At 43.4% G+C, this 15313-nt stretch overlaps 1 protein-coding gene across 2 annotated transcripts in view; it reads left to right on the forward strand.

The window, feature by feature from the left end:
• The window catches only part of PCSK2 (proprotein convertase subtilisin/kexin type 2), a 224587-nt gene that overhangs the window by 166508 nt on the left and 42766 nt on the right, over positions 1 to 15313 (forward strand). For both annotated transcript variants that reach the window (XM_060078026.1, XM_060078027.1), the window contains one exon: positions 5068 to 5144. In XM_060078026.1, coding sequence (XP_059934009.1) covers positions 5068 to 5144 — 77 coding nt within the window. The remainder of the gene's footprint in view (positions 1 to 5067; positions 5145 to 15313) is intronic.

The raw sequence follows: 15313 nt of genomic DNA on the forward strand, positions 1-15313 counted from the left end.
GATGAACACTTGCTATAAAATATAGTAAATATTTTAAGATTGGTAGGCTTCTGCCACAACTACTTAAGTCGGCTGTTATATTGTGAAAGCAGCACTAGGCAACCCATAAACAAATGGACATGACTATGTTCCAATAAAAACTTATTTACAAAAACAAGTGGTGGGCCAGATTTGGCCTTTGGGTCATATTTTGTGACTCTTGCCGTAGGTGATCAAAGAAAGTAGAGGACACAAAAGCAGAAGAAAGAGGTGAGACATCATCCACGGTGTGCTTGCTGGCCCACATCCCTTCCTTCCTTTTATCCTCACAGCAACCAAGCAGTTGCTGTTTTATCATCTGCATTTTAAAGAGGAGGAAAACCTCAGTTTCCAGAAAATAAGAATATTGCCAAGACCAAATAGCCTGGGTTCAAAACCAGATCTGTCTGATTTAATGCCGCTCTTCCTTCCCCTACTTTAAGCTGACACCTGCAGATACATCTGTCTTGTGCTACCCAGCAAGGAAAGTCCACTTGTCCCAGAGGCACTAAATTCCAGATTGGGGGGTTAAGGGTGGCAGTGCTAGAGTTGAGTTCAGTCTCAAGGGGCTCAAAAACTCCTCTGAAAATGTGAAAGCAACAAACATGATTGCTACTGGGTCCACAGCCAGCTTCCGAGGTGAGACCAGCCATGGCATCAGACAGGTGCCATTTGTCAGCCTGTGCCCTTGATGGCAGCACCTCAGATATAACGGAGTCAGAAGATTTCATGAAAATAAGTAAGTCCCTTGTCCTTACTTAGCCTAGTGTGCGGGCAGGCCACCTGATGGGAAAGTGTGCGGCGCAAAAAATAGCCAAAACCGTAATTATTAAACTTCTTTGCTGAGAGTTAATCTAGCCTTGCTTTCTGAGTATGCATTCAAGTGTTCAGACAGTAAGCCTTAGAAATACTAGTTGCTAGAGGGATGTTTTTCCCCTGCACTCAACTCTTAAAGAGAAAATGAACCATTATCAGAAGTTTCTTCTAGAAATAGCTTCCAGGGATGCCCTGAGGTCAGTTTGGATTCAGCCCAATCTTCCTACTTTCTCCACAAGGGTACAATGATAATTCAAGTTCTTAATGGTGACTCTGAATCATCTTGATACTGAATCATCAGTGATTAAATTATATTCACTAAACAGCTAGTATTTTCTAAAAGAAAATAGACTAATGCATTTTAGGACGAAGTTACAGAATTCAAACCAAAACAAACCTCTGGCTTAGCCTAGGATACCAGAGCATTAAATCTACAGAGACTCCACTTCCTCCCAAATGTCTATGTTAATGGATAGTTTAGAAAATTCCAGTATAATCCAAGACCAGTTTAATTTATTCCTGTACACAAACAGTTTTATGGACGACGACATTGTAATTCAGATCAATAAATGACTCGTCGGTTTGGGCTATAAAAGTATAAACAGAACCCTTGCAAAGAATTGCTCATTCTTCTTTCTTGCTATAAACCATTTGATTTTTTGCCAGAAAATATACAGCCAAAGAACACCTGTTTGCCTTCCTTAATACTCAGCCTCAGTCTAGACTATTACACAAGGAATTAGCATTAGTCATCAAATTAATTGTAAAGACAACAAATTAGAGTTCCTAAGTCCTCATCCGACTCAACATTGAGGTGAATTGGACTGCAGACAATACATGGTCTTTCTTCTTGCTGTAAAAGTGGTCTCAGAGCCCCGTGGATTCTCAGGAACAAATTCTGCTCTCTGAACTCTCCAGTTGCTCCCTCTGCCCCCACCCACCTCGCGGCAAGCCATTTTCTCCAGAACCAGAAATCAGAGCCAAAGACCTCGGCCCAGACCGCAGGTGACAGTTGTGGACAAGAAAGGTGAGCCAGGGCGGAAAGCTGGTGAAATAGGTCAATTGCTTAGGCAGCAAACACAAAGGCGCAGAAAATTCAGATTTTATTTTTCTCTAGTGGAATTTAATTTCTATCCAACAACCTACTGGCACTGATGGTAGAAATTTGACCTTGGCCGACACGGGTTTTGCTCCCACCCTCCTGCCTCCACCCTCAAGCTTCAAAGGACTAGCACAGCATCAAGAAGAGGGGGCGGGCTCCCGGAGCTCATGTCTCATCATCTGTCCACCGTGGAAACTACTGCTGCATCCCCACCCCAATGGCCTCGGTCATCGCTTCACGCAGGTCCTGCCTGAACCCTGGATCCTCACTGTGGTGACCCTTGGACTTCCTAGGGCACCTGGTTCTCTCTGTCGTGTTCTCACTAATCTCAGCCTCCCACACAATATTCTGCTGCTTCCTGTTCTGCAGTGAGCATCACAGGAACACGGAATGGGACGTCCCCGAGTCCCTCAGCTAAGACACCTAACGGAGCTACTTCTGGTCCTCAGCTCCACGCCCCTGTCCTAGGATGAGTCCCAGTCCTCTCTGAGGTTGGACATCCCAACACACTCCCTTTCCACTCCAAGAACACAGCTCAGAAGAGAGAGGTAGCACTCAGGGCTCCCTCTGAGGGCCCTACAAGTGCTACTCAATAAATTTTCTATTCAGTTCACCTTAGACTGGGCCATTTTAATTTCTTCTACAGAGAAACAAACCAGGCCTAGCAAATAGTCTTCCAGATGTATCACTTAACTTTCAACCTCAGCTTTGAAACCCTAAAAAAAAACTATTAACTTGTGTTCCTTTTAATATTCCAACCCCACCAGCTCTACCTAAGCATGCTCTTGTCCCAAAAATTCAGGGAAGATTGGGGTAATTGAACATTCTTAGGGAAGACGAATAAGTTACTTTCAAAATAGTATCCCTCATGGGCCTCCCTGGTGGCGCAAGTGGTTGAGAGTCCGCCTGCCGATGCAGGGGATACGGGTTCGTGCCCCGGTCTGGGAGGATCCCATATGCCGCGGGGCGGCTGGGCCCGTGGGCCATGGCCGCTGAGCCTGCGCATCCGGAGCCTGCGCGTCCGGAGCCTGTGCTCCGCAACGGGGGAGGCCACAGCAGTGAGAGGCCCGCATACCGCAAAAAAAAAAAAAAAATGAAAAAAAAAAAAAAAAAAAAAATAGTATCCCTCAAAAGAATTGAGATCCAAATAACTCAAGAAACATCAAGAAAAAAAAAATATGCCAAATCTGAGAGGGTCTCCAAAGACTGGGATTATAGCCCAGATAGAGAATTAAACTTTTAAAGGTGAATGAAGGTAGTTTGGGATCTAAGTGGAGGAGGAGCAGACCTGGGTATTTGCCAATGATTATGGCCAGTGGAGACAGGAACACATCCTCTCTAAAGACTAGGATTTGAAGGAAGACCTAGATTCTAGAACACAGGATAGCCATGTTCAATGCCCAAGATAAGTGACTGGTCCAAATTTTGAATAGAAAGGTCGGGGAGGGAAAAATGAGGAATTGTTTTTCAGTGGGTATGAAGTTTCTGTTATGCAAATGAATAAGTTCGAGACCTCTAACATGTAGCAGTCAACAATACGGTATTATACACTGTAAAATATGTTCAGAGGATAGATCTCATGTTAAATGTTCATACCAAAAAAAAAAAAAAAAAGAAGAAGAAGAAGAACACACAGACACAAAAGAACACAAGGAAATTTTGAAGGTGATGGGTATGTTTAGTACCTTGGTTGTGGTGATGGCATCATGAGTGTACACATATCAAGATGTAGACGTTAAATGTGTGGAATTTTTTGTATAAGGATTATACCTCAATAAAGCTAAAAACTTTTCAGTCAAGAAAATTTTAAACAAATTTCAAGGTGACTTCTGCCCCAAGCACATTTAAAAAAATAAATTAGTATTACAATTCTGGTCATTCCAGCTACTGACGGCCCTTTGCCATCCAACAAATGGAAACACAAACTTATGGAGCTAGTCAATTTGCTCTTAAAACCATTATGCCACTAATACATTAAGTTTACAAACTAAAGTGTTTTGACTCATAAAAGAGCACAATTCTCTAAAATGTCTCAGGTCCCATGGAATGGAGAAATTTCCCAGCTGGAATATGTATCTAACCCAGTGTTTTCCAGCCCAGTGTATACTGCGGACCACAAAACCATCCGGGGTCTTGGTTGCACACCTCAAAAACAAAGGAGGGAGGATGGGATGAGGAGAGAGGAGCTTCACGGAGCTCAGCATCCCTGGGCAACTGACAGGCAGAGAGGAAGGAAGGGATTAGCCATCAGATGGTGGGGGATCATCTCCCATCATGGACCAAAATAAAAGGCTGACCAACTGAAGACCTAAATGGGCAAAATTAAAGCATGAAATCAATTTAAGTGAATAGGTAATTGATTTCTGTGGGGAAAGACTCTCAATGGGAAAATTGGAGGTATTGGACTGAATAGAATTTAAACTTCTCATTGTATCTTGAAGCATTAAGAGGACTCCTGTTTGCAATTATCTATTTTTTGTGGGATTGATGTCTGTCCTCCCAACCAGGCTGTAATTTACATGTGGGCAGGGATGTCACCATTGTATTCCCATACTTGGGAAAGTCCCTGGCATATATTAGACTCAGTGATATTTGTTGAGTGAATAAATGAGGTTGATATCATGGCCAATGTTCGGGGCTTGGGTTTAACACCCATAAATGTAAAGGAAACAAGCCTCTGTCAGCCTGAAGCAGGGAGCTGGAGTGAGCTCTGCATAAAGTAAGAAAACTCTAGAGGCTGCCTCACTTGTGACATGAGAACTAGATCCTTCTGGCCATCAGAGCAAGGAAGCTTAACGAGAGTCCTGGCTTCCGGGGGAGCCCCACTGACCCACAAGTGTCACTCAGCTTAAAATGGAGACAGTCCTGGGTAGCACAGGACGCAAATTTGCTAACCCTTTGAGGTCCTGGAATAGGATGGGATGAGGGAGCCTGGAAAAGAGGATAACGGGAAGATAGAACCCTCCACAGATGCACGTCTGCTCGGTCACCTCTTCAAGGGCTGGTCCAGAGAGAACGTTAACACAGCCCTCCACGGAGGGACCGTCCACATAAGACGGTTGGATCTCTCGGATCCTCTCGTGCCCATGCCTCTGGCTTTATGACCTAATGACACACCTTGTGTTTTGCAGAACGCCGAAGCAAGCTACGACTTCAGCAGCAACGACCCCTATCCTTACCCTCGATACACAGATGACTGGTTTAACAGGTAAATGGGGCCTCCTGAGGTGTCTGGGACATCAGGTGTGGGGTTTTATTTTGCTCTGTTGTGTTTTTAAGGCTTAAATATCACCAGCAAAATGCTCTCAATGCCTTGCTAAATTATATGGTGATTGTTTTTCCTTCTTTGTGGCTACATTCTCTAAATTCTTGATTTTTTTTTAATATGGCAACACTCCTCTAGAATTATCTCTTGACTATTTTATTCTGTTGAACTAGGAATTATTTGCCACCTTATTAAAGATAAAAAGAAAATACAAATAATAAGAAATCCTTTCTCAACCCACCACAAGGTGATTGTAAACACATGGGTTTTACTTGATCTGTTGAAACTATTGCAGAGAGCTCCTTTGCCCCAGGGGTCTGTGTCTATACGTTTTTGAAAAGTGTTTTTGCTGTAGCCTTATAACAGCTCATGTAGTCCCTTTTGACAAAACAGTAAGCATAATTGGCAGAGGTTTGAGGTATTTTTTTAACTGAGGTATAATTAGTTTCAGCTGTACCACATAATGATTTCATATTTGTATATACTGCAAAAAGATCACCACTGTAAGTCTAGTTAATATCTGACACCACACATAGTCACATAAGAAAACTCTTTTCCTTGTGATGAGGACTTGTAAGATCAACTCTCTTAGCAACTTTCAAATATGCAGTACAGTATTGTTAACTCTAGGTTTGAAATACTTCTTGACATCCTATTATGCAACACTACCCAATGGATGGTTCATCCAAAAGTGTGGTTTTTCTTTGGCCTGTTTTGCTACAAAACATGTAAATGCAGTCTCTTTCTTCTCCAAGTAAAATTCTTGCCTAAGTTGTTGATCACATGTAAGAAATATCAAGAAATGAAGGCATGTGGCTTGTTCAATCAAAATTGACTCAGTTCTAAACCTAGTGCTTCCCCATTACGGATGTTTTTGAGTGAAGCTGATGAGAATGTATGAACTTCAATTAATGATATAAAAATATATTGTGTGTACAGCATTTTACTCGTTGCTTCTACTTCTCGTGACAAACTTAAGGTAGATGAAACAAATGCTGTCATCCTCAGTTTAGTGACAAGGAAACAGGCTCAGAAAAGTTGCCTGACTTCCCTGGACAAACAACCAGTAAATATCAAAGCCGACACTTGAACCCAAGCTCCATAAGTGTTTCTAAATCCAAATTGTACCCTTCTTTTATAAGCATCATCTTTATTATAAAAGACAGAAGGCATGATGACCAGAGAGTGGCCAGGGATGGGTCCCCACTGGACCAGGTAGCTTAGACTCTGTTCCTACAGTTAGCAAGTTGACCAGAGACTGTGTGGGGCACAGACAGTGCACACGGGGCTTGGTAATTACAGAAAATACAGAAAAGAATAAAGGGGAAAACACAATTCGAATTTGTAACATTTTTAAAAGATCATTTCTAATATCCAAGAGCACAGTTCACTCTCTATCAACCTCATCTGCAGCTTTAAAATCATCATGCAGGGTTTGGAAGTGTGCGTTTAGGGGGTGAGGGTGTATAAAAAAGGCCAGAGAACTTTTGACTTGAAGTGTCTCTTACTCACCTAGATCCTTGCATACCCTTAGCTAATAAACCATTTTCAGACACAGGGATGTGAAGTCATCAAATAGAAGTCACTAAGCCAGGGGCGAGACATAATTATGAACAGCAGCCTGGAACCTTGTGCTGAGAAGGACAATGAGGGTGGCTGTGGCTTCAGCACCATCGGTCACCAACTGTCCACATGCTATCTAAAAGGGCAGTAGCAACACATGTGCCAGCTACTAGCTTTCTCTCTGCGGCTAGTAGGCACTAAATTCATCTTCAATGGATGGACCCAGGCACAAAAATATAACCAACAGAATGGTTCCCCCATCCCATTTTCTGAACCCAAATACAACCCCCCAAAAGTAAGTCTTCCTGTGAGATGAGCTGTAAGAATATTCTTTAAACAAAAACAAAAGCAAAAACAGAGATATCCTCTATCTTAAATAATTTCATTTGCAAACTTGTTCTTGAAAGTTCAATTTTAAACTGGCTAAAATCCTCTAGGACTAATGAGCACTTAGGGCAATAAAATTCTTTTTTTTAAATTTATTTAGCTTATTTATTTTTGGCTGCATTGGGTCTTCGTTGCTGCGTGTGGGCTTTCTTTAGTTGCGGCGAGCGGGGAATACTCTTCATTGCAGTGCGTGGGCTTCTCATTGTGGTGGCTTCTCTTGTTGCGAAGCACGGGCTCTAGGCGTGAGGGCTCAGTAGTTGTGGCACGAGGGCTTCATTTCTCCGTGGCTTGTGGGATCTTCTGGCACCAGGTCCCAAACGCATGTTCCCTGCATTGGCAGGCAGATTCTTAACCACTGTGCCACCAGGGAAGCCCAGGGCACTAAAATTCTTCATTGCCAGAGGTGGAATCTCCAAGTGTCCAACTGCCTGAGACACAGTCATTGTGAGTCAGGCAAGTATGATCCTTGCCTCTTAAGGAACCAATGACTCAAGACACAGTGGCCACTTTGGCCCATAAATGGGGTTTGTCACAATTATCAAGTCATTTTCAAAGATCCTCATCCATCATGGCTTGTTATCACAAAGACTGGATGGTACCACGGTTCAAATCACGGCCTCTCAAAACAAAACTACTGTTGTAAGTGATTATGAGCGGAAGGCGGGTCAAAGTTCAGGCCACAGCCCTGGGAGGATCTGTCCCAGGCCCGAAAAGTCATGTCTGTCCTGGAGGTGGTCCCTGCTTGGCACAAAGAGAATGTGAAGATAGCATCCTTCCCTTGAGTGTAAGATAAGTTTACTAAAACTTCCCTCTTGGATGAATATTATGCCTAGTATTTCTTTCAGTTTAACTAGGGGCTTGTAGAAGAAGGAAAGAGAATAAAGGGGGGTTTAAAGGAAATATAATTGGCCATGAGTTAATAATTGTTAAAGCTGGATGATGGTTACATGAGATTTCACTCTACTTTTATCTATTCTGGTATTTTCTATAACAAAAAGTAAATTTTAAAAGCATAGAATGTAAAAAGATATAAACAGAACTGGGCCTTTAGCTTGGTACTCATGAAACGATTCATTTTGGTGGTTAAGCTTCTGAGGAACTTGCAATGTCCCATGAGGAGGTGACAACAGCCCGAATCACTACAGTGCCAAGTGTGGCCAGGGCTGAAATCATACAGGGAAAGCGAACGCCTATTAATTACTATGTTTAAGGCACTGTTTTAGTGCTTTGCACGTATTAATTCTCAACCTAACCCTCTGAAATAGGTGTGAACGTTATTATTCTTATTTTGGAAACCGAAGCACAGAAAGATTCAGTAACGTGTGCAAAGTCACACAGCGAACAAGTGGTGGAGACAGGATTCGACACCAGTGAGGGGCCATTACAAGCACTGCCTCATAATAAAAGTGCTTTGGAGAGAGAGCGTGGAGAAATGCAAAGTTATCTCTGGCTGGGGAAACTGGGACAGGTTTCCTTGAAGATGGGGCATTTGGTCCGGGATTTGAATGAAGGTACTAGGTAGAGTTGGGACGGGAGGGGAGTGTATTCTGGGGTGAGGGTACAATTTAGGCAAAGAAGCAGAGGCAGGAGGTACAGACGTGTTCAGGAGGTGTCCTGGATAACTGGTCCTGGAGTTAGAGACTGGTGCAGAAGGCAGCAATCTGAGAAGGCTTCATGGAGGAGGTGAGCATGAAAGGTCTGGACAGGTTGCTAGGAGAAAACCCTTGGCTGGAGCAGGGTTTACTGCCCAGGCAGCCTGAGCCTCCGGCCTGCCAGTTTCTTCAGGTGTTCTCTTCTGGGCTTGGGCACCAGTCCCAAGACCCCCATCTTTGCTCAGCAGACTCGGGGCTCTTGGATAAGCTGGTTTCGGCACCGAAACTCCAATGACGGGCTGCCCAATGCTGACCGGCAGTGGGCTTGCTGCTGCTGCTGCAGCCACACTACCTGCCACACAGGCCAGTTAGAACGCAGAGGCAATTCCTGCCCAGAAAAGGCCATGCTCTCCATCACTGGCTTCTCACTGCTGTGGAAAGTAGAAAATAAAACGCTCTACCAGGGGCGCTCCCAAGAGCAATCAAGGAGAATGTTCCCCTTGGTTGGGAAACTGAGTTTAATAGCCGCGTGTCTCCCCTGGGCTTTCCTCACACTTTAAACCATCATATCTCCTCTCTGTGCTTATAGGTTAACTTGTTTTCCTTCAAGTGTACATTTCTTTAAGAACATACTTAAAACTCCAAGCCAAGGACTCCTTATGAAGGCAAACTTCATACATATGCAGAACAGCTTTTAGGGGACCTGTATATTAGAATTCCTTGCCCTGTGCTTCATTTGATTTTGTAGGATTTTTCCTTTTTTGGCAGAGCAAGTGTATTTATTCTACTGTGAACCATTTGATAATTGTATGTGGTATCTGTGCTCCAGGTATGTATTTGAAACACAGTTGAGAAATTTGGAAAAGGAGTGTAATTTCCTCCTAGCTTGCAATCAGAGAAATACAGACGATCAAGCAAGATAATAACAGCCACAGTAGCAACAATAACCCAAACTGCAGAAAGGTAGAAAATAATACATATTTAATAAGCATCAATAATATGCAACACAGCTATAACTGATTTGCTATGAGGTATCAGGATCTAGTATCACATGTTTTTCCTGGCATTCAATAAATATTGATTGGCTGGTTGATGGATGGGTGGCATACTTTCTCAGCCATGCCAAGATGTTGAGTGCCCTTGACATCTGTCCATTTCAGAGCTTGCCTGCTTCTCCCAAGGTTTGCAGCACACACTTTGTCAATAATCTTGCAGCCTTGCTGGGTTTTAGGTCAATGTTTGGTGATGCACTGCAGATCTGTATTCCATTGCTGTGCTGCTGTCCATAAAACTCTCTCTTGCATAGCATTTCTTTGACAGGCACACACCACTGAAATGTCATCCCCACCATCGGCAATATTTACGGAGCATCACTGGGTGCAGCATGCTCTATCTATTACTCCCTAAAGAGTAAGAGATTCTGGATTAGATGCAATTCCTGGTCACAAAAAGTTTACTATAAATTCAGGAAGAGAGAAGACATTTATTATTCAAGCAACCAAAATGGATAAATGGATGCCAAGGATCGTCTGTCTCTTTGTGAGCACGTTTGATTGGTAGCATTAGTTAAAACTTCAAATAAGAAAGATTTTCAGTGATTAACTTTTTAAAATTAAAAGTCATATTTCATTCTGAAGAACCCAATAAACAGGCCTAAAAAGAACAGGGGGGAAAAATTGTTCTCTCTGGTTGGCTATTAGCACAGTGATGGAGACCAGTACTTTACCCTGGGGACATGTAATGGCTTAGAAATAGACAAACATCTTTCCCTTCTGTCTTTACAGACTAATTCTGAAATTGCCTCCTGAATAACAAAATCCAAACTGCCTTCAAAGACCTAATCTAAGTTTTTCTTTCATGTGAGCGTTGAGACTACCTCATAAGCCGATATCAGCTCAAAGGCTGCTCTTTGCAATCAACCCCCTCTCTCTAGCCAATCCAGAGTACAGTGAAATCCAACAGAGTTTAATTTTGTGAGCTCTTCTGAGCCACTGGAGAAATACCACAAAGTTGTGAGTTTTTAAAAAAATTTCTAGTCCGCTACCTGGATGACACAAGTTTTCATTATTTAAATTTTCCCCTTCAGCTAAAAGAAATAGACAAAACACAGATTTGGGGTTGTGGAGATAATCATATAGATTGCAAAAGAAATATCTGTATGTTGGTATAATAATTTCTACTTTGGAAACTAATGTTTGCCATATGGGGGGATTTTATGGTCCTCAGGTGGCAATTATTCTTTTCTTAAGAGACAAAAATACAGTAGATTATAATGGACAAAGGTAGTGGTATATTGATCGCTTGGTATGGAATAAGTGATCCCTGAATCAGTTTCCCCTATCTGTAAAATGGAACTAAAGCTCCACCTTGGAGGTTTACATGAGGGACTAGAGGGAAAGAACATGGACAATGGCTCTGGGGATTTTTATGAGCCGGGCCTGGAAGCAGCATACATCCTGTCACCCACATAACATCAGCTGAGATTCAGTCACTTGGCCACATGCACGTGTGGGGGAGGCTGGGAAACGGAGCCTAACTGGATCCCAGGAAGAAAAGAAAATGAGCTTGGTTACCAGTTAGTATGTTCTGTCACCAACAAAAATCACATGGCAAAGACAGACCAAAACCTAAGCCAATGACCCTAACCAGTGAGTGAGCCAAAGAACCAGTGAAAGTTGGTTAAACCACTAAGTTACTTTTTGAATTAGTCAGGACTCTGCAGAGAAAAAGAATGAATCAGATATGTATATAAAAAGAAAGAGATTTGTTATAAGGAAGTGGCTCATGCAATTATGGGGTCTGGCAAGTCCAAAATCTGCAGGGTGGGCTGGCAGGCTGGAGACCCAGGAGAGACGAGCTGGAGTCCAAAGGCAGTGCTGGAGGATTTTCTCTTACCCATAGAAGGCTGGTCTTTTTGTTCTATTCAGACCTTCAATGGATTGGATGAGGCCCACCCACACTACGGAGGACAATCTGCTTTACTCAGAGTCCACCAATTTAAATGTTAACCTCATCCAAAAAACACCTTCACAGGAACACCCAAAATAATGCTTAATCAAATATCTGAGCACACCATGTCCCAGCCAAATTGACACATAAATTTAACCATCACACATTTTTTTTGTTTGTTTGTTTTTGCAGTATGCGGGCCTCTCACTGTTGTGGCCTCTCCCATTGTGGAGCACAGGCTCCGGACGCACAGGCTCAGCAGCCATGGCTCACGGGCCCAGCCGCTCCAGGGCATGTGGGATCTTCCCGGACCGGGGCACGAACCTGTGTCCCCTGCATCGGCAGGCGGACTCTCAACCACTGTGCCACCAGGGAAGCCCCATCACGCTTTTTATCTGCACATTTCTGAGCATCAGGAATACATGATATATTTTTTTAAGATTTTATTTTTTAATTTGTTATCTATTTTATACATATTAGTGTATATATGTCAATCCCAATCTCCCAATTCATCCCACCACCACCACCACCCACCCCTCTGCCACTTTCCCCCCTTGGTGTCCATACGTTTGTTCTCTACATCTGTGTCTCTATTTCTGCTTTGCAAACCAGTTCATCTGTACCATTTTTCTAGATTCCACATATATGCATTAATATACTATATTTGTTTTTCCTTTTCTGACTTACGTCACTCTGTATGATAGTCTCTAGGTCCATCCACATCTCTGCAAATGACCCAATTTTGTTCCTTTTTATGGCTGAGTAATATTCCATTGTGTATATGTACCACATCTTCTTCTTCCATTTGTCTGTCGATGGGCATTTAGGTTGCTTCCATGACCTGGCTATTGTAAACAGTGCTGCAATGACCATTGGGGTGCATGTGTCTTTTTGAATTATGGTTTTCTCTGGGTATATGCCCAGTAGTGGGATTCCTAGTTCATATGGTAGTTCTGTTTTTAGATTTTTTAAGGAACCTCCATACTGTTCTCCATAGTGGCTGCATTAATTTACATTCCCACCAACAGTATAGGAGGGTTCCCTTTTCTCCACACCCTCTCCAGCATTTGTTGTTTGTAGATTTTCTGATGATGCCCATTCTAACCAGTGTGAGGTGTTATTTCATTGTACTTTTGATTTGCCTTTCTCTAATAATTAATGGTACTGAGCAGATTTTCATGTGCCTCTTGGCCATCTATGTCTTCTTTGGAGAAATGTCTATTTAGGCCTTCTCCCCATTTTTTGATTGGGTTGTCTGTTTTTTTAATATTGAGCTGCATGAGCTGTTTATATATTTTAGAGATTAACCCTTTGTCTGTAAATTCCTTTGCAAATATTTTCTCCCATTCTGAGGGTTGTCTTTTCATCTTGTTTATAAAGGTCATGCTTAAGAACAGGGGGTCGGAAGCAGCAAACCTGTATCTGAATTCTGGTTTTGCCTCTGAACTGAGAAGTGACTTAGTATCTTGATGCTCAACTCCCTCTTCTTTAAAATGGGGATAATGAGAGTTGTGAGAATTAAATAAAACAAAGCCTGCAGCACTCTCGGCATGGTGCCCACCCACGGTGGGTGTCAGTAAATGAGAGGTGCTGTATGCATGCTGCCCCGTCCATCTCTCCCTGAACGGAGTCACATAGAAATGCATGCTTTGGCTGGAAAGGACAAGAAGGGTGGCCAGTCACTCTAGTGAAAGGTCAGCAATGGGGAGGAAGGGGCACTGTCTCTCTGGAGATGTGCCCCCTCCTCGGGTCGGAGCAGGTCCTCAGGGTTTTCTTGGACATCTCAGCAGCCACCACGGCTGTAGGGGAAGCCCCAGTGCAGCCATCGTCAGGGTCCAGGCTTAAATCCCACCCTGCACAGGTTAACCTGGGATTGTCCCTCCAGCCTTCCTTGTCCAGCGTATCAGTTATCTATTGCCAAGTAATGCCACATAACAAATCATCCCAAAAGTAGTAGCTTAAAGCAATAAGCACTGATATCGCTCACAAGTCTGTAGGTCAGCTGGACAGTTCTGTTGATCTGACTCGTCCCTGCATCCAGGGTTGGTTGGCAGGGAGGCTGGGGGCTAGCTGGCTTAGGATGGCCTCTCTCACATGTCTGGGGGACAGCTGGCTGTCAGCTTGGGTGACAGGCATGAGGGGTTACAGTCTCTCACCATCCAGTGGGCCAGCCTGGGCTTGTCCACATGGCACCAGGGCAGTTTCAGGAGAAAGAGCAGCTGTGGTCCTCTTGAGGGCCAGGCCCATCACTTCCACCACATTCTTTTGTCCAAAGCAAGTCATGAGGCCAGCCAGACTCAAGGTAGGGGAAATGTGCTTCCCCTCTTCATGAAGGAACAAGAAAATCACACTGCCAAGGGCACAGGCCCAGGGGAACAGTAGATTGAGGCCGTTCTGGCAACATGATACCCCTGACTCCTGTTACTTGCCTCCCGATGACTTTTGTCAGAAGGAGACCATTAATTAGTTAAAGCACAAAATTACGGGCTTGGTTCTATAGAGTCAGAGAGTACTCACTAACCCTAGTCAGTGGTTCAGGTCTTCCAGGGGCCAGACGATGGGTCCACACAAGTGTTGGATCTTCATCAAAAATCAGTCTTCTACAAAGTGAAGGAGTGGCATGGACATATATACACTACCAAACGTAAGGTAGATAGCTAGTGGGAAGCAGCCGCATAGCACAGGGAGATCAGCTCGGTGCTTTGTGACCGCCTGGAGGGGTGGGATAGGGAGGGTGGGAGGGAGACGCAAAAGGGAGGGGATATGGGAACATATGTATATGTATAACTGATTAAATTTTTTATAAAGCAAAAAAATAAATTAAAAAAAAAATCAGTCTTCTTGCCCTTCCTGTGGAGCTCTGTTCAGTAATCTATTTTTTAAATTACTTTTGTTCTGAATATGTTGACGATGTTTGAAAAGATTATAACTTACTCAGATTTTGTTAGATAACATCTTTTTTTCCAAATCCCACTCTTTTATGAGCTAATCAGACTTCTCACCTGGACTGTTTTATTCAATCAGCCAATCAATAAACATTTACTGAATTTCAAAAAAAAAAAAAAGGAAGCCAATCAAGCCACCGAGATTTGTCCCTCCTCCCCACACCCACAGCTATTTCCACTTCTGATAGACTCATGTTCTACTCTAGAGACAAAGGGGAGCTACTGAATGTTCTTGAGAGAGCAAAGGGACCAGATGAATATGGACTTGGGAAAGGATTCTCCTGATATTCAGGGGAGCAAACTCGTTCTCTGAGATGATCAGGAAAACAGGACTGAAGGGAAGGCACTCAAGGCCGTGGCGACAGAGCTGCAGAGGCCCAGGGGTGCGAAGATGCCTGGTGTCACCAAGAATTACAGGGAGCCACTACCCGCTTATAATTAATGTCGCCTAATTTAGCCATGAAATGTTTTTTCCCATATGTTCCTCTGGAGGGACCACGACAGTCATCTCCCCACTTAAAGGCCAAAATTAAGGATTTGGAAGCGTTCAGTGTCTTTAATCTGCTCAAGGAAGTTCACACGATTTTGTCCTCCAGGCTTTTGTGAGCAGTTTTAGGGCAGAGAAGGTCTATCACACGGTGGGAGGGTGATGGGTGGTCCAGTAGCTGACCCTGGG

The sequence above is a fragment of the Mesoplodon densirostris genome, chromosome 16 (assembly GCF_025265405.1).
Source record: "Mesoplodon densirostris isolate mMesDen1 chromosome 16, mMesDen1 primary haplotype, whole genome shotgun sequence".
Taxonomy (NCBI): domain Eukaryota; kingdom Metazoa; phylum Chordata; class Mammalia; order Artiodactyla; family Ziphiidae; genus Mesoplodon; species Mesoplodon densirostris.